This window comes from Aspergillus sclerotioniger, assembly GCF_003184525.1.
Source record: "Aspergillus sclerotioniger CBS 115572 chromosome Unknown BO94scaffold_2, whole genome shotgun sequence".
NCBI lineage: Eukaryota > Fungi > Ascomycota > Eurotiomycetes > Eurotiales > Aspergillaceae > Aspergillus > Aspergillus sclerotioniger.
Genome location: NW_020290992.1, coordinates 1,376,057 through 1,402,133, shown reverse-complemented (window position 1 = coordinate 1,402,133; position 26,077 = coordinate 1,376,057). Strand labels below are relative to the sequence as shown.

Genomic DNA, 26,077 nt, shown 5'->3' with positions numbered 1-26,077 from the left:
CACCCCCTTAAAACAAAACCTGAAAAGAAAAAAAAAGATCAAGGAAAAACCACCCCCCTCGCCTTCCCAATAAAAAAATCCCTCCCTTTCACCACCCTCACCAAAAAACTCCACGGCACCCATCCAAACAACTGACCCGTCCCTCCGGTCTCCCCAACTGGAACCACCATACTCACGCCCTCCCCTTCAACATACGTCTTCCTTTTGCTGCTCCCACTACCACCACCACAAAACCCATTCTTCCCCGCAGAACCGGAAATAATATCCTGAATCAAATTCCCCACCACAACAGGAACCATCTCCGCAACCTTCAACGCCAATTTCTGTCTATGGTGCGTGATATCCCCCGCCGCATACACGCTCTCTAGTCCTTCGACTTGTAACTCAGGCGTTACCTTTACCCAGCCGGCTTCATTGAGTATCTCTTTCGGAAGGTATGAGTTATTCGGTATTACTCCTGTCGTGGGGATGTAGATCTCCGTGGTGAGTGTTTCCCCGTTATCCAATTCCACTACCATCCCTTCCTTGGTAGGGTCTGGGTCTGGGGTAGCGGTAGCGGTAATGACCTTCCTCCCCTTGATGACATCCACACCTAGAGAACGAAGCATATCCTCTGCGGCTTTACTCGCGCTTGGCTTGAGGGATGGAAGGAGGCGGTCCGTCGCGGAGATGAGAGTCACAGAGAGGGGGGTTTCAGTCCGGGTGGTGATTAGGTCGCCTAGTTCGCCAGCGAGTTCGATGCCGATGGGGCCAGCGCCGGCGATGATGATGGATTTTGCTTTTTGGATGGTGGATTGGGCGTGGGTGATTGATTGTTGGATTTGGGGGTTGAGGAGGGATTTGACGGGGTAGATTTCATTCTTGTTTTCATTTTGAGTGTTCTTTGGTGAGGTGAGGCCCAGTGTAGCGGGGGTGCTGCTTCCGGAGGCGATGATTAGGTAGTCGTAGTTTATATTCCGTGTCACAGGGGTTGGATTTGTGTTTGTGTCTGGTGAGGATGAGGGTGTGGATTCAACGATGATGGATTTGGTTGCGGGGTTTAGAGAGGTAGCTTTCCCCAAGACGAATTCAAATTCCTCAGATGAGTAGGCGGAAAACCCCTCCGCGATGGGAAGGAGGTATTGGGATTCAGTGAACGCGGAGGGTTTGGTGAGGATGCGGGGGGCGGCAATGGCCCAGTAGAAGAGTGGAGACGGGTTAATGAGGATAAGTTTGATAGGGTTGGTAGAGGAGGATTTGTGGAAGTGGGAGAGGAGGCCGTGGGCGATGGGGAGGCCGGTGAAGGAGGCGCCGATTATAGCGATGGTTGTTTTTTCTGTCATTGTCTTGGATCATGAGGAATGGGGGATATAGATTGTGATGGGGGTAATAAGAGGACTGAATAAGGTGTCGGCAGTTGCTATTTATTATATTTTATTTTGGTTGGTTAAGGCGGCCCGAGGACTGCAAATGCCGTTTGTCAGAAATGGACTCTGCTCGATAAGCTATCTGCACGGCATTCGGAGTTTGGATCAAAATCCGACAATACACAGATTTAATAAATAATAAGTTAATAGATGAATCAGATAACTACAGCACACATTACAAACCCTGCAGCTCGTCCAGCAGCTGCACTGTCTCTGCTGGGCTGGCGATCCACGCCGTCGTCGAGGCCAGCCGTGCCTATTCAGTTAGCCCAACCACCACAACTAAGCAAGAAGCAGCAGCAGCTTACCTTGAAATCATTCGCTCCAGCAGACAAAAACTGGTCGCCCACATGCAGCGTGCGCTCCCGTTCAATCCCCCCAAAGTAGCGCTGACACGCACGCACACCCCATGCCTTGTCTCCAATATCCACAAACACATCGTTGCCCCCTACATTATTAGCATCTCCATGCAATGAGGGTGGTAGCAACGTACCGTTAAAAGCACAGAATGGCAACCGTGCTCCCACGGCCGACCGCTCAACCGTGTTCTGCACCACCAGCACCGTCTCCTCCAGTTGCTCGCGGCTGATCTTGCTGCGCTCCAGCGGATACACGCCCACCGCCCGGTCCTTGCGCAGCACCGCCACTGGCAGATTCAGATTGGTCGCACACGCCCGCAGCGATGACTCGGCAATGTCCAGCAGCTCCGTGATGTCTCCGTCCGCCCAGGTTGACATCTCCTCCAACATCCACTCCTCGCGCGGCACATACGTCAGCCGGTGCGGCGACGCGCCGTCGTACCGGAACAGAAAGTTGCTCTCACCGCCCATCACCACCAGGCCTGCCCGCTGCTCATCTGTCAACGCGACCGACTCGTGCATCGCGTCCAGCAGCCCCTTGAGACGCTCGTAGTACCTCTCGGCCTCCGTGTAGCCGGCTGCCGTCACAATGCCAATCTTGCGGCCCTGCAGCAGCAGACGAATCATGCGGGAGATGACCGGATTGTCGGGGGTGAGACAGGCCCCGTCGTCGTACAAAGTGACGTCACCGTCAAAGGTGACCAGGTCGACGCCGGTGGAACGGGCCAGACCGAGCAGCTGAGCCGAGTTGAGGATCAACCGGACGTCGTTGAACGAGGGGGCCACGAAGCGGCGTCGACTGATGAAACGCTGACGGTCCTGGTACCGAAAGGCATCCACGAGAAACAGGGGAGTGAAGAATGTGCCGACGCTGGGGACTAGCAGCTTCAGCTTGGAGTTGCCGGGGGCGGCCTTTTGCTCGTGGGAAACTGTGATGGTTAGACCGATCTTACAAAAGAGGGGGAAGGCATTACTGTGGTCGCGAATGAGCATCTCGACATCGCGGAAGATCTCAGCATAGCGTTGGTGGGTGTCGGCCGCCACAGCGATCAGGTTCTCGCTGTGTTCCTGGTAGACGGCAGTGGGCTGCGAGTGCAGCACGAATGGAACAGCCAGAAGGCCCTGATGGTCAGCGAGGTTCGAATTCTTGGCGAGAGACATACTTTAATCCATTCAATCTGGTGCGGTTAGCGGTGATTGGATGCAAAATCAAGGGTACGTACCAGTTGGTCTCGACGGTGAGACTGAAGGTGTCAGCATGAACCTATCGTAGAGCTGATTGCATACCTTGAGAGCATCTGGATGGTCAGTCACGATCAGTCAAGGGGGAAGGGCCTTACATTCAACGCGATAGCGGGTGGTCATGGCGAGCTGTCCTTTCGGGCCGCCGGTGAGTCACAGTCAATTGGTCAACACGGATGAGCAGAGAAAGGTCTACGAGGGAGAAGATGGATGAATGAATGAGAAAGGGATGACAGCAGGAGAAGAAGACAGCAAGAGCTGAGCAAGGAGGGGAGGAGCGAGAAGAGGAGAGAGGAGAGGCATACTCTCAATGGGGCCCCTGATTGGACGCGCCCGCCGTCATCTGACTCGGAGCTGCCCGCCCGCCCGCCAATCAACGGGCGGAGCCGAGCTGTCGGTCTACCGTGACAATACGAATACTGAAATACTGATGCTTTCATGGCTGTACAACTTCATCTCTCATCTCTCATTTCTCATCTCTCATCTCTCATTGCTTCTTCCTCCTGCATCGCCTGTCAGACTCGGCTGCGATGACACACCGACAGGGATGTCACAGTAATTAAATCAATCTCCCATCTCCACCACGCAGATACTAATCTACCAGTCACACCCGCTCGCGATGCTCGGCCTTTCCAAAGGCATCCTCGGCCACCTGCTGCTTGTCCTCCACCAGCTGATCCTGTTGCTCCGCATCCCGGTTGCCATACCGACCGATCTGGTACCACGGCAGCGCAAACAACCGGTCCATACTCTCCAGACTCCGGCCAGCGGTCTCCGGCACACTGAACCACACCCACAGCCCTCCGAGCACCGTCACCGCGGAGAAGAACCAGAACGTTCCTTTCGGCGTGATACCTCCATCGCTGGTGCTGAGCAGCATGTTGGGCACCGCCCGGGAGTTGCCGTACTGGTTGGCAAAGTGCAGCGTCATGGCCGCGGATGTGGCCAATGCTCGGATGCGCAGCGGGAACAGTTCCGCCGTCAGCAAATACTGCATCGAGTTCCACCCCAGCGCCCATCCCACTCCGGAGATGTAGATCATCGCGATGGCACCTCGGCTGCTGCCTCTCTTGGCATCTGGCAGCACAAAGTGATCGTCGATGCCCATCTCCGGGACTGCCGTGAGGAAGCTGGCGACATAGATCATTGAAATGGCCTGGAGGGTGATTCCGAGCAGAAGAGCGCGCTTCCGACCGATCACATCCACCAGGAACAATGCACAGATAACGGCAGCAGCGAGCTTGACCAGACCAAAGACTGCCGTGACCAAGAGCGTCTCGTTCGACCCGGTGATGCCCAGCAGCTTGAACAGATCCGGGGCATACAGAGTGATAGAGCCCGCACCCGACCACTGGGACAGCAACTGGGCCATGGCGGCCAGGTACAGCCGGTACAGATTGCTCGGCACCATAATCGCCTCCTTGATGATCCCCAGCCAGCCAGCCCCCATGGTGGCCTCCATCTCGGCCTGATGTGCACTCTGAATGCCACTGAACTCCTGCATAACATACTCATGATCCGGAGGGAGGTTGCGAATGCGCGACAGGGTCTTTAAAGCTTCTTCTGGCTTGCCCTTCTTGACGAGGAATCGTGGGGACTCATATTGCAGGAAGGAGAGGAGGAAGATGAGACCGGCGAACATGATGTGCAGACTGGTCGGGACTTCCTGTGACGGGTTAGGGCAGGCCAGTGACATCCCTTGGCAGGGCAACTTACCCATCGCTTGTGCGTGTGTTGGCCCATGTTGACCTGGCAGCCATAGTTGGTGAAGTAGGCAAGCACAATACCCAGATATACAAAGCCGGTGAAGACACATGTGCACAGGCCACGAACAGAGGCAGGGGCCTACAGCAGTCAGCAGTCAATCAGTCAAGAAACAGACGTCACTTACTATTTCTGCCAGGTAGACAGGCCCCACGACCACGGTCTGGCCGACACCCAAACCAGCAACGAAGCGACCGGCATAGACAGCCCCCAGGCTGCCGTTGGAACCCACCCCCATGAAGATGCCGATGCCCAGGATCCAGAGCAGGCAGAGCTGGCGGGTTGCCCACAGCCGGCCGATGCGGTCACACACGAGAAATGCACTACAGAGTCAGCAGGGCAATCAACCGGGGGACGTACATACAATAGCGCGCCACCGACAGAGCCAATCTGCACCATGGCCGACACATTGGCCTTGATGTTGGTCCGCTCGACCTCACTGTACGTGTCCAGATGAATAGTCCGTTGAAAGTCCTTGGAATTAAAAGCCCCCGAGATCAAGCCCTCATCGACACCCCGGGCAGCACCCATGAGGCCAAAAGAAAGAACAGCAAACCATAGTCTCCAGTTGAAGACCTGCTTTGGGTCGCTCAGATTTCGCAGACGAAAAATGTTGACTGGTTTCTTGGAGCCCGCCATGTTTGCAAGCAGCCTGGATGGCAGATGGTGGCTGGCGCAAGGGCGGAGGGGTCCTTATACCCCCGGAAACGTGACCGTGAATGACCAGGGTCGACGTCGGTAGCCGAGCACAGTAGGACATGACGGCGAGGGAATCTTCCGTACGACCTTCACCAGCATGCGGGGGATCCAACACCCAAACTCTGTCGGAAAGAATAGCCCAATGGGTTGGGGGGGAAATCTACGATGGCATCCCGCGTTGGAGCCGAGATATCGCGACGAGCTTAGCACGCTTGACAGCTAGCAGCTTGGCGGCGAACAAAGACCCCGCACGCAGTTGGATGTGCGATTCAAGAGACTTTCTTCGGTTGGGGTTCAACCCGGGGATCGAGCCCCTCTGTGCGACCTCAACCCTGTCCTGGCCCCCTGCGGTCAACATGCTGCAGTGCGCCCTCAAGAGGCTCGGACAACGTCCGGCGGAGAATCCAATGGATTCCTCGAGAGGGGCAGCCTTGGCAGAGATGATGACTTCTGGGCATCTTCATGGCACCACGCGGGAGAAAATCTGGGGTCACGCGGGGTCGGAGGAACCAACAGCACTAACAGCACTAATAGCACTAGTCAAGAGATGGCAACAACTGTTGTTAGTATCGGCCAATCCGACTGGTGGATGGCAGACGTCGCCCACCGCCGATCGGCGCCATTGGTCTGGGGTAATTGCTTCGGTTGGCATGCAGGCCAGCCCAAGGGTGTCCACCAGCCACACTTAACCCTAACGCTGAGATCCCGGTCGCGACCATTCCATTTCCCCTAGTTCTGTTACAATCAGGTACTTGAAGTGACAGGACTTCTTAAATTGCCTTATGTTGATGATAATCAGGTTATTGGTAGTGTGCCAAGCTCAGTGAGCCAACGGCCGTGAGTGGCGAGGGTGTCATGGCTACATCATCATTTTCAGCTGCCAGGAACAGTCGGTGTCACCTATAAACACCGACGATCATAACTCCCATCTCACTGAGGAGTATAGACTCTAGAATAGACATGCAGATAGAATGTCCGGCCTCGTTCAAGACTCTATCCTTGGCAATCTCATCCGCTTCGTCTCGCGCGGGCGCTACTTCCAGTACCCCGAGGAAAAGGACCCCTCGCTATGGCAGCAGTATGTCAACCGGGACAAGTCGGGTCGCATGGCAAATACCGGCCGTATAGAGGCCGACGATGCTGAGGCTGCCTCTGACGATCGCCCCGACTCCGGATCCATGACCAGGGTGCCCTCGTCCACGTGGTCCGACCACGGCCGGCGCGTTCAAGGCATGACGGGGGTCACCATCGACCCGGAAAAGGGTAGGGACACGGCCGTCGTCGACTGGTGGGGGGATGATGATCCAGAGGTAAGCCTTGTTACACTGTCATAAGATGCATGCTAATCTTTAGAACCCCCAAAATTGGCCGCAATGGAAAAAGGTCGTGGTGACGGTGGAGATCTGCCTACTCACCTTTAGCGTCTACATCGGAAGCGCCATCTTCAGCGCTGGCATCATGTCTGTCATGGAGCAGTTCCAGATCAGCCAGGTGGCTGCTACCCTAGGCCTGACCCTCTTTGTGGCCGGCTACGGACTGGGGCCGCTGCTGTGGTCTCCGATGAGCGAGGTGCCCCAGATCGGTCGCAATCCTGTCTACATCGCAACTTTGATCGTGTTTGTCGTGCTGCAAGTGCCTGTGGCATTGGCCAGTAATTTGGGAATGCTGCTAGCCTTTCGCTTCCTGACTGGCTTCTTCGGCTCTCCCGCCCTAGCCACGGTACCTCCCCATTCTCCGTCCCCTCCAATCACCACTAACCTCCTCAGGGCGGCGCCAGCATCGCCGACATGTTCCGACCTGCTAAACGGGCCTACGGCATCGGCATCTGGGGGATCAGTGCAGTCTGCGGCCCCGTCGTCGGCCCTCTAGTGGGCGGGTTCGCCGCACAAGCCAAAGGCTGGACGTGGACAATCTGGGAACTCACCTGGCTCTCCGGCTTCACCCTCGTCATCTTAATTATCTTCCTCCCCGAAACCTCCTCCACCAACATCCTGTACCGCCGCGCGCGCCGCCTCCGCCGTCTCACCCAGCGGCCAAACCTCCGCTCAGAACCCGAGATTGCCAGCGAAGGCCTCACAGCCCGCGAACTCGCCATGATGACGCTCGTCCGGCCCTTGACGCTCAACTTCCTCGAGCCCATGGTCTTCCTTTTAAATCTCTACATCGCCCTCATCTACGGCCTCCTCTACGTCTGGTTCGAATCCTTCGCCGTCGTCTTCGAAGGCATCTACCAGTTCAACCTCGGCCAACAAGGCCTCGCCTACATCGGTATCCTCACCGGTGCTCTCATCACCATCCCTCCATACTATTGGTGGATGCGCAAATACCTCGAACCCAAATTCGACCCTGTCACGGGAAACCTACCCCCAGAAGCCCGTCTCCCCCCTGCTATCGTCGGCGGATTCTTCATCCCTATCTGCCTCTTCTGGTTCGGATGGAGTGCTCGTGCCTCGGTGCATTGGATTATGCCGATCATCGGAAGTGGATTCTTCGCCGTGGGTGCGTTTCTGCTATTCAACCCGGTGCTGAATTACCTCTCCGATGCATACCCAGTATATGCAGCTTCGGTTTTAGCCGGGAATGATCTGTTCAGGAGTGCATTCGGCGCCGGATTCCCGTTGTTCGCCACAGCAATGTATAAGAATCTCGGTGTGGGGTGGGCCAGCTCCACGTTAGCGTTTTTGGCCATTGTGTTTATTCCTATTCCAATGGTTTTGATGAAGGTAGCCCCATCCCCTCCACCTTCTTCTTTCGTCTCTCTTTTGTTTATGTGCTATGGGAATGGATGCTAACTGGGATATATAGTACGGTGAAACGTTGCGAAAGAATCATAGTCGATATGCAAGGAAGGATATTTAACCCGTCCATCCATCCCTCCCATCTCCTTTCATTTTAATTCCCCGGAGTATAGGACGGTGAAACATTAGAGAGAGAAAAGTTTATCAAGAAAAGTGATTCCGAGTTAAGTTGTTGATAAATAGCACACGTTGTAATATATCAAACACTTAATGTTCCCCCTCCAAAAGAAAACTGAGTTCCAAGTAGGATAGGTATTCTTAAGAAAGAGAACTTTTATTGCTAGGTAGAAAGACTCACTCCTACCTTGAACTAAACGAGATAGATGAATAGATAGATAGATAGTTATTTTTCAAATTCAACTAGAAGAACAACCAACGACGGGGGATATACCATTTCAATCCCATGTAATATGCCTTATTAACTTGTATCATCGAGACTTGTGCATGGCCTGAAACAACAGAACCTGGGACCAATCAAACCTCTGAGTTTCAAGCCCCACTGATGGTTAGGTTCTAGTAAGTAACTCCATAGCATCGAGCACCCCTTGCTTAGGTTATAAATCCAGTTATTTTGTTGGAAGAAGTGGTATTGTTAGAGGAATACCTTCTTTATCATGTTCCAATCAAAACTGATGATATTCTTCTCCAGTGTGATATCTTAATCTATTCCTTGAATGCAATCAATACTGCCACTTTGACTTGGGATGTCTCCAATCCATCAAAACCATCAAGCAATTTACGCCCCGGTTTTAAATATAATCATCCATCCTTACAACCAGTGGTATATAGTAGTCAGAGCAATACCTCTTTTACCATGACTCCCTATCCAAAGCCATAGATTTATGCCTCCGTGGCGATGTCCCAACCTATCTGTTAAATTCAACACCGCCAGTAATATTCCAGATTCCTCCAATTCAACACATCCTTGAGCAATCTATGCTGTTTACATCACTTCATCTATCCTTGCAACCAGTGGTATAGTTAGAGCAATGCCTTTTCTTTTGCCACCAATATTGATCCCAAGCCATGAATCTCCATCTTCAAGCTGCCATAACCCATCTCATAGATTCAAATCTCAACCCAGCCATTAAGCAATATATGCTCAGGTTCCATATCCAGTTATCCATTCATCGGTTTATCTGTCCTTGCAGCTAGTGTTATAGTTAGGGCTACAGGAATGCTTCATCTCCCATTAGTCCCCACCCCAAGCCATAGATTTCCATCTCCATGGCGATTCTTCATCCCATGTCTAAAATTCGAAATATAATCCAACCCAGACCATTAAGCAATTTATGCTCAGGTTTCCTATCTATATGTCCATTTATCTTTGTAGTAAGAGAGATGGTAAGAGCTTTAGCTCATCTCACATGGATTCCAAGCCCAGGCCGTAGATTTCCACCTCTGAAGCGACGCCTCAATCCATTTCTCAAATTCGTCAGCACCTCCTCTGAGACTCCAGATTCCTTCAGGTTAACCCAGACTGTGAGGCAATTTATGCTCAGTTCAAATCAATTCATCATTTCAGCTAGTGGTATAATCAGAGCAATGACTTTTGTTGCAATCACCCCCTATCTCAAGCCATAAATTTCCGTCTCCAACGCGGCACTTCAACCTAACCATTGAGCAATTTATGCTCGGGTTCAGATGAATCCATCCATCCTTGCAGTTCGTATTATAATTAGAGCAATGACTTTTTTGCCATCATTTCCAATCGTAAACCATAAATTTCCACCTCCACATCCACGAATTCATCAACACCGCCACCTAAACCCCGGATTCCTCCAATCCAAATCCTGCACCTCAGACATATTCAACCCACCCAACGCCCTCTCAACATCCACCTGGTCTCTGCGCCGATTATCTCTCTCCATCCAAACCCACATCCCCGCCGCCAGAAGAAACGTCAAGACCGACGTGGTCAAATTCAACCCATTCCCGACACGATACATCGGAGCATCACTCGGCAAGAACGACCACGTGGAAATTAACCCGCCTATATTCCCAAACATGACATTCACGCCAATTGCCGCGGAGCGAGCCGTATCCGAGACCACATTATTAGACACATGTGCGTTGCACAACGCACCAAAGGTGAAAGTCGCGCTGGAAATGAAGAATGTTGCGCCGTAGCGAATATGCGGGGAGTTGGTTGTTAGGAACATGATATAACCCGTGATCATGAGTGGCGGGGCGAGGAGGAAGAAGATGAGTCGGTGGTTGAAGCGGAAGCTGAGGTAGGGGAAGAGGATGGTGAAGAAAGCTCCCACGAGGTACGGGGGCACGGTGTGGAGTTGTTGAGCGACGATGGTGGTGTTTGGGTAGATTGATTTGACGATTGTAGGCGCGAAGAAGGCTAGGCCTGAGACGGTGATGTTGTTGAGGAGGAATATGAGGGAGGTTGTGAGGGTGATTGGGGAGAGGATTCCACGGAGGATTTTGGGTTTATCTAGTTTGTCGAGCAGTTCGGTGGTGTTGACTCGTTCGGACATGAGACGGGTGATGGCGAGGTGCTTTTGCTCAGGGGAGAGCCAGCGGGCGGTTTTGGGGCGGTCGGTTAGGATGAAGAAGGTGAGGAGACCCAGGGTGATGGTGAGGAGACCTTCGATGGCGAAGATCATTCGCCAGCTGTGTAGGGTGCCGAGGTGATCGAGAGTGAGAATGGCGGAGGCGAGGAGGCCCCCGAAGGCGCCGGCTAAAGGGGCCGTGACGACGTAGATGGAGAGGTAGAAGGCTAGTTCGCGTTGACGATACCATCGGGATAAATAGTAGGCGATGCCGGGCATCATGCCGGCTTCGAAGATGCCGAGCAGGAATCGTACGGCTGAAGCAGTGTGGATGCTATGGACGAAGCTGGTGCAGAGGGAGCAGATGCCGAATAGCACGGTGATGGTGGGGAGAAACCAGCCGGGGCCGATGAGCTTGCAGGCGATGGTGGATGGGATTTCGAAGATGATATAGGCGATGTAGAAGATGGAGAGAATTGCATTGTAATCGTTGCCGTGGAGGTTAAGGTCGTGCTCGAGACCGGCGAGTTTGGCGTTGCCTATGCAGAGATGGATTAGAATAAGTGGATGCGTATGAGGTGGGATGGCATACCGATGTTGGCTCGGTCGATGAAGCAGAAGAGATACATGAGAGCCACGGGCGGAAGGACATAGAAGTTGATCTTCCGACGCAAGCGAGATTCGGCTTTCTCGTTGATATCCACGGGAGGCGTGCCACATTGATCGGTGGCTACAAGACCCTGCTCAACATTGTTCATTGTTGCCGCGATGTCATGGTGATGAGGAACGGTTTTATCACTCGGGGTAGGACTGGTCTCTGTGGGAGATGTCATGATCGCAACTATCGTTAGGATAGCCGTGTAGAAGATCGAGTGAGTCGGTTAATGATCAGTCAGGGGGACGCAGGACATGAGACACCGAAGTGGTGGTGAAAACATGACATCTTGTGACGGAGGCACGACGCAGGGGAGATCGTATTGACAAATCTCCCCGTCAGTCGCCCCACTTGGGGATATGCCTTTATAAGGAATCGAAACCAATGAGGTTATTGGATCCTAGTGCCGGGCCATTTCTTGTGCGAGTTGGTAATTACTCCGAGCAGCCAATCTTGGGAAACCCGGAACCCAAGAATTGGTTCCGGACAGAAGGGGAAACCCAATTTTATCAAATGCCGATGTAGGACATTGCTTGTAGGATGAAGCATAAGGATCGTGGTTCAACCAGTCGCTTTTATTTCCGATGATTGCGGCATATTGAGCATCATCGCTCGTCGATGTGCACCCGCCATAATTCATCTTCGTCCTTGGCACCCATAAAACCTCAACATGTAGCAGTTCACACCTGAGCCGTGGCAATCTCGTGACATCCCATATTTTCCCGACCGATTGTCAAGGCGAAGAAGGAAGAAACACCCCATCAATCAAGCAAGCGAGCGACACTCCCACCTGCATTGTCCTGACTTTGAAACCCCAGCGTGACAGTCGCAGTGGTACTTCTCGATAGAAGTACTACTTATATATAGAAAAGACCATGAATTGGCTCTACAAAACCCAACGGGGAGACATGAAGTCCGATATCAAGACTCGGAGACGAGAAAAAAATTTCAAGATATATATGCATCGGGATGGTATTTTTGTTGTCGAGAAGATTCCGGGCATTAAAATTTAAGACAAACGACCGTTGTAATACATGGCGACCGGGCAGTCGTCGTTGGAGAGTTTAGAGGAGGCACTGCTTAGATGGAGAGGACTGGATTGAATGGAAAACTGGCTAGAATACGAGACAAACCGGGCTATTTATATGCAAAGAAAGGGGGCACGGACCACCTGAGGTTCAGGGGATTAACGGGCCACTTCCGGATCCTTCCTGTAGCCAAGACTCGGGTGGAACTGGCCGGTGATCACGAGGCTGTTGCCGCTATACACAGACTTGGCGCGGAACTCCCCGATGATTGTATACAAGAGACCCAATGAGGTAGTATGAAGATGATATGGATCAAATAGGGCTTCAGGTTGTAGGACAAGCATCAACCTATATGACCTGTAGGTAGACTGTAGATCCACCAGGGTGTTGTACAATGGAAAGAAGAAAGCATATGAAGCAGACATGATATGTACATGTAATGACACGATGAAGGGAGATGGAACAAAGAGGGCTAATGGAGATATAAAGCATGAAGCAAAGCCATAAAGAAGAAGAGGAACATCGGAGAACATGAAGAAGTGATGGAAAGGCAAGAAGAATGCAAAAGGAAGAAGAAGCAGTTGGTGCAGTAGAATGACTGAGGGAAACCAAGAGAAACAGAAGCAGCAGAACAGAAGGGGGATGCGTCTGCCCTTTATATAGGCCACATAAATCTTAGTAACAGCCATGGCACGGAATCTGCATGTTCACAAGAGGTATCTACCATGTCTAGAAGCCTTTACCAAAGTAAAGACCGTGTGATTCAGTGCATTCCCCGAGAAGATTCACAGATACAAGCCGTGTAATTCATCCAACCAGTCACCTGAATGCCCGTATTAGGCCAGACAAACGCCCCCAGGTGAGTATTCACTATGGAGAACCTTGAGAAGTCACTGTAACTGTATTCGACACTTGACTCGGGCCATTCTAGTCTGCTAAGCAGCGTTTCCATCCCATTTCTGCCTGTTTTCCAGGAGCATTCTACGATACCACTGAATTACAATACGCTACTAGATCTATTAGCTCGGAACCATCATCTCCACGCCCACTGTGACTTCAGTAGGCATGTGCAGCTCTTTATTGAGCAGTTTATAATCCCCAAAGTAGGTCTGGCTCCGGGTGCGGACAACTCCGGTGACTACACATAGAATCTCAGCCGTGGAAAGGGGATAGATCCGGACGTAGAGTATCAGAGTGCGCTCTAGACCATGTGTAGAGCCGGAGAACGTTCCTAAAGAAGTTAGCAACAGGTTATACAACCACATGGCTGATATCAAATCAGGAAATAGGGATGATCGGAACCTGCCATAAAAGACACACTATCATAACCAGTTATATGTGTAATGTAAGCCCTTAAAATTCTTGTATGGGTCAATAGAAGTCTCTCAGCAGCATCTGTATATCAAGAAAGGCGTTACAGGGACACTGGCCAGGCTAATACACACCCGTCCACGGTATCTGCTAACCACCCGTTTACTGTACACCGACCACTGCTGGAAGCTATCAGGGAAAAGCCCAATCCCTCTCTGGTTCCATGCGTGCTTTAAATACAGTCTAAGAAAGACTGGTAAATAACATCATCCAGAGCTTACCTAGAGCTTCATACAGAACCCTGCATAGGTTTTAAGGCTATATTCAGAGACTCGTGTAGCGACCTATTCAGGCCCTTAATCTCAGTTTTATTCAAAGGCTCGTTTAAAGTCTCTACAGTGTCCTTCCTAGTCTTATAAACGAACTCTCGTAGAGGTTTGTTGCCTTAATACAGTACTTGTTAGCCTGAGAAGCGCCATATAGCCAGCCTTAGGGTAAACAAAGGCGGTGTAGTTTTGCTGGTTTTAATTAAAAGTATAGTGTTCCTAATATGGTAAGCGGAGAGTGAAAACGGTTGCCTGGCTGGTGTGCCTGTCCCCCTTTTGTAATCTTCTCGATCATATGGGTGGAATGCCACTGCGAGGCCGTACCCGTTGACATCGTCACTACAGCCGGTGATGAGGATATACTCAGGGTGGGACCTTGCGAGATCATTGTTGGATTTTCAGAGGATGTAAGGTCGTATTGGATGAGCTCACAGATGCGAGCAATAGGTGAGTCAATTGGAGCGAAGTGAGTACTGCTCGAGGACCAGATGGCAGAAAGAGACGCAAGGTCTTTGGATCTGCAAGAATCAGAAATCTATATTCTTGGCCAGATAAACTCACATTCGGGTTCAAGATCCACATGGGCTAGTGCTGATGGAGTGGAATGGGATGGGTCCATTGACCAGTTCGTTCATGCATCCCTCGGATTGCGAAATCTGGGGTAATACTCAACTGATCCTGCAGGAATCTTGATCTAATTGAGACTCATATGGCATTATCTGGCTTTGACCATTGCAGCGTCCACCATATTCCTCAACAGGCATTCGACATCTTGACCAGACATATGTGTATCTCAGGTTAGTGATAGTAGCCGTACTCTTAAACCGGATTTAGCGAACCTTATTAATCGTATTACTGTGCAGGTAGCCTCTAAAGTCCCAAAGAGCCTATTCAAACAGATAAACTCATCGAGAAACCCACAAAACGTGGTGATGTGCGCCACCCAACTCTATCACCCCATCCTCTATCCGGGTCATCGTCATCGCAGCGTCACTACCAAAACGCGTCGATAAGCTTGATTCAGAGTTCAAAATCAAGAAGTTCAACAAAAGGTACATTTTGCCTCATTCCCCAGTCTTCTTAAGGTCCCTGAAGCCGGTCTAGCTCTGTCTAGCGCTGTCTGCTTCATTCCTGTGTGGAATATGATTCTTTCCCTGAGAGCTCCCGCTTCTGTTGAACAACTGAATTGCTATTGCAATCCTTCCTCCGAAATAAATCCACGCGCATTCAGGCCATCAAGTGGGAAATGCCAAAAACAAGAAATACAAAATATAACCCGAGACCTTCTCGATTTACGTGAACCATGAGTCACTCTCTAACTGCAATTGTGACTGGCGCGGCCGGAGGAATGTTCGTTGCCTACGAACCCCATAATGCTTTTCGTTACCTACGACTGACATTTTATCAGCGGTCAATCCATAGCACGCCGCCTAGTCAAAAAAGGCTATCGCATCGCCATCAACGACATCCCCATCGCTACTCCAAAGCTCGAAGAATTCGCCCACGAACTCAATACCAACACTGTCGAGAACCCCGGAGCAAAAGCAATAACCATCCCCGGAGACGTGACCTCAAAAACAGAGGTAGCAACCATGATATCCAAAACCGTCTCGACTCTCGGCCCCCTACACCTCATGATCGCCAATGCCGGGAAAGCGCCCGTGAAGCCTTTACTATCCGTAACCGATGAAGACATTGCAGACGTATTCTCCTGTAACTTCACAGGCGTCTTCAACTGCTACACCGAGGCAGCCCGACAAATGATAGACCAGGGTGACCCGAACACAGTATTTGGACGACAGACGTACAAGATCGTCGGCGCCTCTTCTATCGCTGGAATCCAAGCGTTCGCGGCATTGGGTCTGTACTCTGCCTCCAAGTTTGCAGTTCGTGGACTTACACAGACTTTGGCTAAGGAATTGGCTTCTCATCATATTACTGTGAATGCGTACGCCCCGGGGATTATTGGCACATCGATGTGGACGGAACTGGATAAGGCGCTGGGGAAATTGGAAGGGCGGGCTCCTGGGGAGAGTCTCAAGCAATATAGTAAGGGTATTGCGCTGGGAAGAACAGGTGTGCCTGATGATGTGGGGGGATTGGTAGGTGGGTTTTTGGCGAGTGAGGATTCGGATTATTTGACGGGGCAGACGATTGTGGTTGATGGGGGGGTTGTGTTGACTTGAATTGTTGAGTGGGGGTGAGAGAATAGTCACTATGTACTGGAAGGTTATATGATCTGCTAATATATTATCTAGCTATTTGGTGGCTTAGCTGGTATTACGGAACATGCTTATTGTAATGAAGATGAATGGTATTTCTGCAAATTGGGTTGGCGGTCCGGCAGCTATGCAATTACTCTTAAAGTTCCCGGACTGAGCCGGTTGAGAACTTGTAGTATATTCAGGAAGGCGGGTTGGCGGGGCATGATACGCTTGTTGTTGCCTCTAGGTTGATTAACACTAAGACGATTGTATTATGGCGTCTGGGGTGGGGAGTATGAGTGAGGAGGATTTATGCGGGAGATGTGTGGATTGGTGAATGGCATTACTGCGATGAAGAGGCGGTTTCAGGTTTTTGCGGTTTCGATGGATGATGTGCAGGCGGGTCGGGATTTGGAGGAGGTGAAGATTAAGAGGCTTGTTTTGGTTGCTTTGATGGTTGGATGTGTGTATTTTTGTTGATTCTCTGGTCGTTTGTCAGGTGTAGGCTCGTGTTATTTGGGATTGAGATCCACTTTCGTCTCTGGAGTGTGGTTACCATTATAACTGTTGAAAAATGGGAAGATTGGCTGTCGCACGGTGAAGAGGCATGGTACTGAAGGGAAGGGAAGAGAAACAACGTGATATGATCACCTGACCTGCTGAATGTTACGGAAACAAGGTTAAAGACACAACGTGCTGTTCAATTGCAGCCCAATTACCAGCCTGGTATGCAATGGAGACAGTAAGCTTTCCTTCCAAAAGTCGGTACATCTACTCCGACTGCTCCTGTGCAGCCACCCCCGCTTGATCCCTCACATGAGTCCTCACACCACTTTCCACCCCTAGCCACAGAAGGTCCGGTCGACTGTAGTGTCCACAGACATCAACAAAGGATTTGGAGTGATAGATCAGGTCGAGATCCAGATTGGCATAGATGATCCCCTCCTCCGTGCTGGGCATTGGTTGCGACAACTGGCGACCGTCGGGCCCAAAGATGGCGGAGCAGCCACCACCTGGGGTACTCATCAGAGCCTTGGCCTGTGTGTCCATTCGGTCAATGCCAGCCTGGCTTATCACCGTGGTGGTATGTAGAACAAACGACTGGCTCTCAATCGCGTACGTTCTAGCAATTGCACTGGTGCCTGGAGCTTGTCAGCGTTCCTGCATACAACCGTGAAACATATAGTGAAATACCTTCGCTGGAAATCGAAAACAAGTTCCCGTCATCATTGTCAGGAAACAAAGGCGGCCATGCCGCGACATGAATCTGTTCGCGCTGTGAATACGTGTGGTATTTGAGAAGAGGCTGGATATGTTCCCAGCAAGAGAGGGCGCCAACACGACCGGCTGATGTATCCACTACGCTATGCAGACAATCTCCCGGGGAGTCGCCGAAGATGGTCCTCTCCATGTGGGTAGCTTTGATCTTCTTGCGGGTGGTGAGGATCTTGCCATCGCTGCCGATAATGGCTTGACCAATGTACAGAGAGTTGTGGATGTTTTCCGAGTAGCCCAGGACCACGACGATTTTGTTCTCCGCTGCGCATTGTTGGATGCGGCTCATCTGTGGCGAATCGACTTTCAGTGAGTTTTGGATGTAGATGGATGATAGACGCATGTCGACAGGACGTGACCTGTCGGTACCATAAATGTTGTTAGATCAGGGTGTTATCTCCGGGGTTGTTGCATACCAAATCCACGCCGGATATCCGGGAATCCAGCACTCCGGGAAAGTGATCAACTGAGCGCCATTCGCAGCGGCTTCTGCGATCAGAGAGCATGTTTTGTCCACCGTGGCATTGAGATCGAGCCAGACCGGCTCTGCCTGCGTGACGGCGACGCGAATCTGGGATGAAGTTGGCTCTTGCATGGCGGTCATTCGTCTTTGGGAATGAGGGGTGGGACGAATCCCGGGATTTGGATGGAGTTTCCCCGGTATTTGTATGCAGCCAACCCCTCCCGCCAAGACATTCCCTCGAGATAACCAACACCAAAGCGGTTCAGTGCTGGATGTCTGTACAGCATTGACCCCACCGACAGTTGAATAAGGCGGATGGCGAGGCCGATCGCGGCCGCGATCCGTACTTTGTCACGGAATCACGGCTGATCCTGGGATCATCGCCACTTCTTATCGATAAGCCACCTGGAGATGATAACGCGTAATGAGATCGATCGAGATACATCCAGATACTTAATATTTTTGGTGGGGAAGTGGCTGATCTCAGCCATCTGGTCATCTGGTTGATCCCGCCGTGGCTGACGTTAGCCACACCATCCTATTTAACTGCGACCTCTAATGGAACTTTTCGCATCAAAACAACCATTTTGTTTGCAATTCTATCCTAAGCTAACCCATTCAACATATCAACGAGACACAACCAGTTGCAGCAAAATGGTAGCCATTTCGGAGATCCGTGGCCAGCTCGCAACCGTCCAAAACCTCGGTCCCGGTCTCGTTGCCGTATTTGGTACGTACAACCCTCCCTTCCTACAACACCCAACACTAACTTCAATACCCTCAAACCAAGTCGGCGGAACAAGCGGAATTGGCCTATCCACCGCGCGGCAATTCACCCGCCATGCCACATCTCCCCACATCTACCTAATCGGCCGCAACGAAGCCCAAGCCTCTGAGATCATCTCAGAACTGCGCACCATCAACAAATCCGCAACGGTCGATTTCATCAAAAGAGACATCTCTCTACTCAAAAATGTCGACATCGCCTGCCAAGAAATCATCAAAAAGGAATCAAAAGTCAACCTCCTCTTCCTAAGCGCAGGTATTTTAACAACCCAAGGACGGACCGGTAACTTCATCCCATACCTATCCCCCCTCTACACCCATCAATACTAACCAGCCGAACCAGAAACACCCGAAGGTCTCGACCGCAAACTAAGCCTGCACTACTACGCCCGCATGCGCTTCATCACCAACCTCCTCCCCTCACTAACCCATTCCGCCTCATCAGGCCATCTCTCCCGAGTCATCTCCGTCTTCAGTCCCGGCAACGAAGGCAAACTGATCGAAAACGACCTCGACCTTAAACAAAACTACAGTCTATCTAACGCCGCAGCCCACGGAAGCACCATGACTTCTCTCGCCATGATGCATTTCGCCGCCGCACATCCCAGCATTAGTTTTGTTCATAGTCGGCCGGGAGGCGTGAACACGAATCTCCTGAGAGATTTTAACCCGATTTTACGGGGGCTTACGAGTGGGATACTGGCGATGGTGACGCCGGTTTGTTCCTCGATGGGGCTGCTTTCTGTGAAGGAGTCGGGCGAGAGACATGTTTTTGCGGCGACGAGTGGGTTGTTTGCGCCAAGGGAGGAACGGGTCGAGACGGTGGGGGCAGATGGGGTGAAGGGGAGTGGGGCGTATCGGGTGGATTATGATAGTGAGATTGTGGAGGGGAAGGGGGAGTTGTTGAGGGAGTATTTGGGGAGGGGGGTGGGGGAGAAGGTGTGGGAACATACGAGGGGGGTTTTTGAGAAGGTGGTGGGGAATCAGTAGTGATGGAGGGTGTTTGCTACCATTGAGGTAGGTCTGTACTAGTAGTAATGATAGTGTAATAATGTACCGGTCTGTTTGAGCGACAGACGAAAGTTTCAGGTCGGTGATATCGTCTTAATAGTCTTCCAACCCAGCCAACTGTCTCCCTCTCTTCGACAACAAAACCTCCTGCAGTGGCCGTTTCACTGCCTCCGCGTAACACGGGTGGTCCTCAGGCGGGAGACGCTGCGTAAGCCGGACAATAGCCGGGTCATGAGCCGTGCCATTCTTCGTCTTGAAGGCTGCGATGCGCTCGTTTCGCGCTTTTTCGGGGACGAAGTTGGCTGGTTTATAGCAGACATCTGTATTTTAAGTCAGGTGATGAAAGGTGGAGGCAACGGATGGATACTTACAAGCAGCGAAGCGGTCATTGATAGAAGATGGGATGGAGCCGTAGTGAACCGTTCTCTGGAATCAATCATCAGTCCACATTTCCTTACTACGGGAACGAGAATAAACGAAAAAGATTGGGAAAATACCGAATCCCAAAGCAACAGATCACCCGGATTACAGCACACCTTAACCCATTTACACCCCTGTTGTTCAAGCCACTGGGTCATGTCGTCGTCCAGCATTTCATACTCTAAGGTATTCCACCCCTTCTCGCCTTTCTTGTGGTCAAAGTGCTGCCATAGTTGTGTGTACAGGGCATTCGAGCCCTCGAGGACGGTTAAACCGCCATCCTGAGGTCCATTGGGGAGGAGGTTCAAGATGCCCTGAACGCACTGGAGATGTGTTCGGTAAGGGGATTGATCGACATGAGGCCAAGGCTTGAAGATGGGGTCCGTGGGTGCTCGGGAGGCTTCGGGGATGGAGAGGTTGAGGCCGTCTAGTGACGATCAGTTGACCTTATTACTCCGGGAGTAATGAGGGAATGATGTCGGATGGAGACATACCATAAGAAACAACCAACTCATCCGTTCCCCAAATCTGGGCGAATTTCTCCACGAGAGCCGATTCCGATTTCAAATCCCATACGAACTGCTCGTGAGCGATGCCGTATCTAATCCATGTTAGCGAGGACTTACTCAGGTAAGTTGAAACTCACCGATTGTACAATCCACCACGACTATGCCAAGGGAGGTCTGCCGATTTCCGCGTAGAGGGGTCGTGGCGGTTATATCCGAGACCCCAACCTTCCAGCCACTCGTAACAATTATCGGCATAGTGGGCGGCCTGTTCTTGGGTGAGGACATCGGGAACGACGGTCCAGCCTTTTGTACGGAGATTCTTCATCCATTCAGGCGTCTTGTTATTTGGTCAGTTATAGACACGAAATGAGATGTCCATGTTTTCGTGTGAAGAGCAAATGGCATACGTTCTCACTATCATCACTCCCTTCCAAGGACAACTTGGGAATAATCGTCTGCATCAGTGTCTGAGAAGCCATGGTATCGAACCGGACCCGATCGATGACTGATTCGTGGGGTTACAAAATAAGGTAAACGGGATGGCCCCAGCTTTAATACCCCTGGCCACACTTATCTCCCCCCATGGCTTATCACTACCGACTTAAGCGCCGAAAACTTGATATGCGCATGGCCCTGGAGCAGGGGTCGGGGTTTTGCCGGCTGCAGGTTGCTGCATCCTTCAAGTCCGAGGGTCGGAAGATGTCACGCGAGGTATGGTGCAGGTGGCGTCAGCGATGGGGAAGCTGTACGACGCCTGGTTAATTGGTTTGGACAGTCAGCAGTGGGGTTGGGCGGGGTCGAGGCGCACGGTCCATTTTGATAAGATAATGCCTTGGCAGGCCGTCTGGGTGGTTTATAGATCTCATTGTTTTTGTTCAATAAAGCCTTGTTTGGGGCAGAATGGCGCATAGTCCCCAGGAAAAAGCGAGGCCGTTCAAAAGAGGCTTCTACGCGAGGAGGAAGCATCAACGAATCCTAGAAACTGCAGTCATGCTATCTGTCAGTCATGCGTGTTGAATTGCGGGCGGAAGGACATCAGTATATTATCCACTTATTGTTTTGATTTGCGAGAGACTATCCCGGGAGCTACTGTCTCTTATCTTATGTCGAATAATTTGCGATCCTGGCTTCTTAGAACGCGTGGTGTTAATCTCTTGAAGTTGCGAGTGATCCGTAGTATGGGTGAGAAGCAGCATATTTTTAGAGTGTAGGAAAGAAGATAGAGAAGAACGATCCTAACAACAAGTGATGTACGAAGTAGGGAGTATGAATACACCCCGAAGTTGCAGACGCTAATCGCGTTTTATCCTTTGCTTGGTTTGGCTCACCTACAGTCTGAATGTCACATTAGCTATTCATAGGAATCTCAAAATCATGGATAAAGATCAGATAGTGAAAAGATAGACCCTTGTACGCTCGGCCTCTCCAAAGCCTGTTCCTAGTTATATTCCCCGGGAGAATTCCGTAGTGAAAGAGTAGGCGAGGGTCACGTGGGATGTTGGGCTTGTGTTATGTTTGGCCATGTCGCTTAGAGATGTCTCGGTAGCCTGCATACCATAATTTTATGCTGTTTCCTTTGACACCATAAATATAGCGGAGGGTTGTGATGGTAATGGTATTGTGTGCCACGTGAGAACTGTTATGCATCTCGGCCCGATGCATGCCTTAATCAGGCATCCACCCGTCCACTCGAAGACCAACCCAGGCCTTAATGAAGTACGAAGAATACAGGATGCTACCTTGTGGCTGAGATACATAGCTTGAAAGAATCAAGTCTATTTGCTTCTTGCGACAAGCTATGCTATGTTCCTCAACCGTGGTCGGTTTCGTATCAGGATACGACTTTGATTAACGCCAAGACAGCCCTGCAGCTTGACAACTAGCAATTCGACCGGTCATTTTCTTCACAGCTGCCCAACTACTGAATAACTTTAATTTCATAATTATTAAATCAAGTAGAGCCTCAAGCTGGACCACTCAATCATGACAAATTCTGAAAACCTTAATACTTTAGCGCTGATTCTACACGAGCAACATCTCCACCCACGAGGCTGAGTAAACTCAGCCTTGCGCTTAACCTTTACTAATACGCCCAACTGCCCTTCCCCAAAGAAGCTCAACTTTATGTGTCCACAGTGTGACTAGCGCGCCATCAACGATATGCCTATTGATACGACACTTTCAGAACTAGCGTCCGGATACAGGCTTCGGAAGAAACATGAGAAGTCTCGCAATGGTTGCCTCGGGTGCAAGCAGCAACGCAAAAAGGTACTGTACAGCGATATGCTGTGTTTCCATCTTAAGGATACACAATGGACAAACCCACTAATTGTAACACTAGTGCGACGAGTTGAGGCCCAGCTGCTCTCGATGTACCAGACGCTTGTATACATGTCGATATCCGCAGCGCCCGAGTACAAGCGAGTCGGAGACGGACTATCCCAGGATTGAAGTCTCAGAGTCTGAGTTACCATCCACGCATTCAAATGATCGTCTATCAGACCCCATCCCTCGTTCTCGAACGAATACCGAAAAGGATAGATCGGATTCAAATGCGCTCTCTCCGAGCCCTCTCAACGCGACCGAACTCAGTCTCTTATCCCACTATCTCACACACACCAGCCAAACCATCCCATTTGACCCTCTCGATCTCCACGCCCTCGCAGTCGGGGTACCCAATCTCGCCTTCCAATGCAAGGCAGTCATGTCCTCCCTGCTAAGCTTGGCTGCAGCATGCAAATGCCACGACATTGCCCATGAACAAAACCAAAAGCCACTCGACACCCAGAAGATAACGGAGATCCAAGAGCTCCTTGCACTAGCCGAACGCCATCATAGGGCTTCCCTCCACCACATCCAAGCGACCATGCAAAGCTCCGAATCCTATGATAACGTCCTCGCAAACGCGGCACTGATGGTCTTGTACGCATCGGCTAGCCACTCCATCCGCGTGCATTTGGCAGCCATGGCCAAACAATACGGACAGCAACTACCGATAGAATTATTACCACAGCACTCGCAGTGGATTTCCTTTACCCGCGCAGCACATACGGCGTCTACCGCTGTGCTCAATGATATTGTCGCGGGTGCCATCAGCGCGGGGATAAATACGCAACCAGAGTTCCCTGCTACAATGCCTAGTATCTCAGGAAATGGTATCTTGTCGCCTGAAGACGGCCCATCTGCGAAAACGAAGCGTCTATTCCTCCCTCTCGTCGCATCTACCTATGATCGAGCCTTAGGGAGTCTCCGCAGGAGAGCAGAACGCACAGCCGATCTGCTGCTGCGGCATTCTTCTGCATCATGTAGCAGCACTGACCGACGACGGATTCACGCATCCCTGGAAACCATATCTGTCCTGGAGAATTGCACATGTGCAGCGCTATCAGCACGAGGAAGTCGCGAAGGGAAGGCCCCTTGGGTTTCTCAGTGCACGTCCATCCTTGGATCCTCTGCTGCTGTCTCACCATGGGTGGCACAATATATGATCAGTGTGACTTCGATGGAGTCGCCGCAGATCCTCCGACGGATCATTATGTCTTTTTTGAACCAAGCACCGACCGAGTTTCTCGAACTCGTTCAGTCGGTACTGGATTCCCCTGCCACGGATACCCGGGTCGAGAAGGTGAGAGCACGGAATTCTTCTGCATTATCACTCAGTCCGATCCATGTCCTGGTTATGGACATATTCGCTCATTGGCTGGTCCTGGTCATGTTGTTGGATGGGGTCTGGTGGATCCGTAACATCGGACAGTGGGAACTCAGCCAGGTGATCTTATTGATGAAGACACACAATGTCTTAGGTCAGTTGACTGATATTGGAGGAATGTGGTGGCCCGAGAGTATGTATTTGGCCAAGCGGCAACTGACGCCCGATTTCATGCCGTGATACTCCGCATGTTTAGCATTGTGAAACTGTATAGTTCTGTAATAACATCATAACATTTCCGCGACAAATAGCTATCCTCAGCAGTAGAGGCAGAAAAAATGATGTATCACGTCAGAAATCCTGTCAAGGACCTTAATACGAAGTACGCAGTCCTGCAGAAGACCCTGCATACAACACTGAGCCGCGGCGTATTAGTAATACGCCCATGGCAGTGCCAAGAGCACGACCACGAACAAAGATGACCTTGGCGAGGACATTGTATGGACTGGAGATTTGTGGCTGTGATGTAGATATTTGAAATTGATACCTTAGACAGTGTATCTCCCAAGTATATAAGTCTGATAACCTCCTCGAATGTTCAAGACATCATCAACATCGAATATACTCACCATCCCCACCTTCACAAACATCACACCAGCCCATCAGAGTTCAAACCTACCATCCACCATGTTCATCACACCCTCCAAAACCTTCAATCTTATAATCCTACTACTTTCTTTTGTCCTTGAAGTATTGGCACTCCCCCAACCTCTAACCACCCGCTCAAACTCCGACCTCAGCCTAACAGCTCAACTCCGCCTAGCCGATACGTAAGTCCTAACCCTAACCCATCACCACCACCATCTCAACCAACCACCCCCCAGAGCAATCGAACGCTACAACCTCCTCCCCAACGACACCTCCTTCATCTTCGACTTCACCACAAACACCGACCTCCCCGTCGCCACCAGCCAAAACTGGCCCGTTCTCGTCAACGTCGGCGCAGCATTCAGCATCTCCCAACTCCCAGGTAACCCCCACCCCTTCCCCCACCCCTTCCCCCATCCATTCCCCACACTCCCACCCTAACACATACCCTAACACCATGCAGCATGCAGCATGACCTTCCTCCACCTCCACCCGCGCGCAACCGAACTCTTCGCCCTAACCTCCGGCCACATAATCTCCTCCATGATCCCCGAGACCGGCGTCCTGAACGCCAACAACACGCAGCGCGTAATCACAAACGACCTTTACCCGGGCCAAGTCACTATCTACCCTGCGGGATCGTTCCACACGCAGGTGAACCCCGATTGCGAGGCAGCGAATTTCACGGCTACGTTTACGTCGGATGAGTTTGCGGTGGGGTTGGTGGCGGAGCAGTTGTTTGAGTTTGATGATGGGGTCGTGGGGAGGACGTTTGGGGGGAAGATTGATAAGGAGGAGGTGGAGAGGTTGAGGGGGTTGATTCCTGAGGATATGGCGTTGAGGGTGGAGGAGTGTTTGGGGAGGTGTGGGGGTGCGGAGAAGTAGGGGGGAGGTGGAGGTGGTGATGGATGAGAGGGTAGATATAGTATGGGGGTATAGAGTTTATTGAGTTTTTGATTTTGTTGTCTTATTTTGAACAGGGGTGACGCGGGGCGAGGGTATGGTTTTGTTTTCGTATTT

The 26,077-nt window shown here is 51.2% G+C and overlaps 12 protein-coding genes across 12 annotated transcripts; 6 read left to right on the top strand and 6 right to left on the bottom strand.

Annotated features, from left to right (window-relative positions):
* Nucleotides 1-47: 47 nt before the first annotated feature.
* BO94DRAFT_482914 (NAD(P)/FAD-dependent oxidoreductase) lies at nt 48-1,347 on the bottom strand (the record flags this gene model as incomplete). Its single annotated transcript, XM_025608908.1, has 2 exons — nt 235-1,347; nt 48-201 (listed from the first exon to the last, which is right to left on the bottom strand). Coding segments are annotated over exons 1-2 (1,242 nt in total), but the record flags the coding sequence as incomplete, so codon positions are not given.
* A 215-nt stretch (nt 1,348-1,562) lies between these two features.
* On the bottom strand, nt 1,563-3,263 carry isn1 (IMP 5'-nucleotidase ISN1). Its single transcript, XM_025610722.1, has 8 exons — nt 3,106-3,263; nt 3,053-3,063; nt 2,989-3,009; nt 2,929-2,943; nt 2,740-2,887; nt 1,900-2,694; nt 1,715-1,854; nt 1,563-1,662 (listed from the first exon to the last, which is right to left on the bottom strand). Exons 1-8 carry the CDS (start codon nt 3,128-3,130, stop codon nt 1,582-1,584), a joined length of 1,236 nt encoding a protein of 411 aa, XP_025472688.1. The 5' UTR covers nt 3,131-3,263; the 3' UTR covers nt 1,563-1,581.
* A 209-nt stretch (nt 3,264-3,472) lies between these two features.
* BO94DRAFT_562514 (putative MFS quinate transporter) lies at nt 3,473-5,410 on the bottom strand (the record flags this gene model as incomplete). The annotated part of the gene is made up of 4 exons (XM_025614293.1): nt 3,473-4,673; nt 4,724-4,852; nt 4,899-5,094; nt 5,136-5,410. The coding sequence occupies 4 exons, from the start codon at nt 5,408-5,410 to the stop codon at nt 3,612-3,614; spliced, it is 1,662 nt and encodes a 553-aa protein (XP_025472687.1). The 3' UTR covers nt 3,473-3,611.
* Nucleotides 5,361-6,326, top strand: BO94DRAFT_140455 (uncharacterized protein). The gene is made up of 2 exons (XM_025605721.1): nt 5,361-6,218; nt 6,270-6,326. The coding sequence occupies exon 1, from the start codon at nt 5,530-5,532 to the stop codon at nt 6,157-6,159; it is 630 nt and encodes a 209-aa protein (XP_025472686.1). The 5' UTR covers nt 5,361-5,529; the 3' UTR covers nt 6,160-6,218; nt 6,270-6,326.
* On the top strand, nt 6,327-8,381 carry BO94DRAFT_140456 (MFS transporter). Its single transcript, XM_025605722.1, has 4 exons — nt 6,327-6,780; nt 6,824-7,189; nt 7,237-8,193; nt 8,276-8,381. Exons 1-4 carry the CDS (start codon nt 6,442-6,444, stop codon nt 8,327-8,329), a joined length of 1,716 nt encoding a protein of 571 aa, XP_025472685.1. The 5' UTR covers nt 6,327-6,441; the 3' UTR covers nt 8,330-8,381.
* A 1,638-nt stretch (nt 8,382-10,019) lies between these two features.
* Nucleotides 10,020-11,530, bottom strand: BO94DRAFT_455749 (putative MFS transporter; the record flags this gene model as incomplete). The annotated part of the gene is made up of 2 exons (XM_025607674.1): nt 10,020-11,311; nt 11,365-11,530. 2 exons carry the CDS (start codon nt 11,528-11,530, stop codon nt 10,020-10,022), a joined length of 1,458 nt encoding a protein of 485 aa, XP_025472684.1.
* Nucleotides 11,531-15,395: 3,865 nt separating this feature from the next.
* Nucleotides 15,396-16,278, top strand: BO94DRAFT_581078 (putative short chain dehydrogenase; the record flags this gene model as incomplete). The annotated part of the gene is made up of 2 exons (XM_025615368.1): nt 15,396-15,442; nt 15,501-16,278. The coding sequence occupies 2 exons, from the start codon at nt 15,396-15,398 to the stop codon at nt 16,276-16,278; spliced, it is 825 nt and encodes a 274-aa protein (XP_025472683.1).
* A 641-nt stretch (nt 16,279-16,919) lies between these two features.
* Nucleotides 16,920-18,445, bottom strand: BO94DRAFT_530661 (carbon-nitrogen hydrolase family protein). The gene is made up of 3 exons (XM_025610721.1): nt 17,988-18,445; nt 17,491-17,930; nt 16,920-17,438 (listed from the first exon to the last, which is right to left on the bottom strand). Exons 1-3 carry the CDS (start codon nt 18,164-18,166, stop codon nt 17,068-17,070), a joined length of 990 nt encoding a protein of 329 aa, XP_025472682.1. The 5' UTR covers nt 18,167-18,445; the 3' UTR covers nt 16,920-17,067.
* Nucleotides 18,446-18,613: 168 nt separating this feature from the next.
* Nucleotides 18,614-19,810, top strand: BO94DRAFT_562509 (NAD(P)-binding protein; the record flags this gene model as incomplete). Its single annotated transcript, XM_025614292.1, has 3 exons — nt 18,614-18,764; nt 18,825-19,103; nt 19,164-19,810. The coding sequence occupies exons 1-3, from the start codon at nt 18,689-18,691 to the stop codon at nt 19,808-19,810; spliced, it is 1,002 nt and encodes a 333-aa protein (XP_025472681.1). The 5' UTR covers nt 18,614-18,688.
* Nucleotides 19,811-19,836: 26 nt separating this feature from the next.
* Nucleotides 19,837-21,532, bottom strand: BO94DRAFT_530660 (phytanoyl-CoA dioxygenase family protein). The gene is made up of 6 exons (XM_025610720.1): nt 21,168-21,532; nt 20,898-21,097; nt 20,746-20,852; nt 20,329-20,678; nt 20,203-20,257; nt 19,837-20,151 (listed from the first exon to the last, which is right to left on the bottom strand). Exons 1-6 carry the CDS (start codon nt 21,237-21,239, stop codon nt 19,925-19,927), a joined length of 1,011 nt encoding a protein of 336 aa, XP_025472680.1. The 5' UTR covers nt 21,240-21,532; the 3' UTR covers nt 19,837-19,924.
* Nucleotides 21,533-22,856: 1,324 nt separating this feature from the next.
* On the top strand, nt 22,857-24,697 carry BO94DRAFT_571423 (Zn(II)2Cys6 transcription factor). The gene is made up of 2 exons (XM_025614866.1): nt 22,857-23,028; nt 23,102-24,697. Exons 1-2 carry the CDS (start codon nt 22,921-22,923, stop codon nt 24,647-24,649), a joined length of 1,656 nt encoding a protein of 551 aa, XP_025472679.1. The 5' UTR covers nt 22,857-22,920; the 3' UTR covers nt 24,650-24,697.
* Nucleotides 24,698-25,042: 345 nt separating this feature from the next.
* On the top strand, nt 25,043-25,942 carry BO94DRAFT_562506 (germin family protein; the record flags this gene model as incomplete). Its single annotated transcript, XM_025614291.1, has 3 exons — nt 25,043-25,239; nt 25,294-25,439; nt 25,521-25,942. Exons 1-3 carry the CDS (start codon nt 25,097-25,099, stop codon nt 25,940-25,942), a joined length of 711 nt encoding a protein of 236 aa, XP_025472678.1. The 5' UTR covers nt 25,043-25,096.
* Between the last annotated feature and the right edge of the window lie 135 nt (nt 25,943-26,077).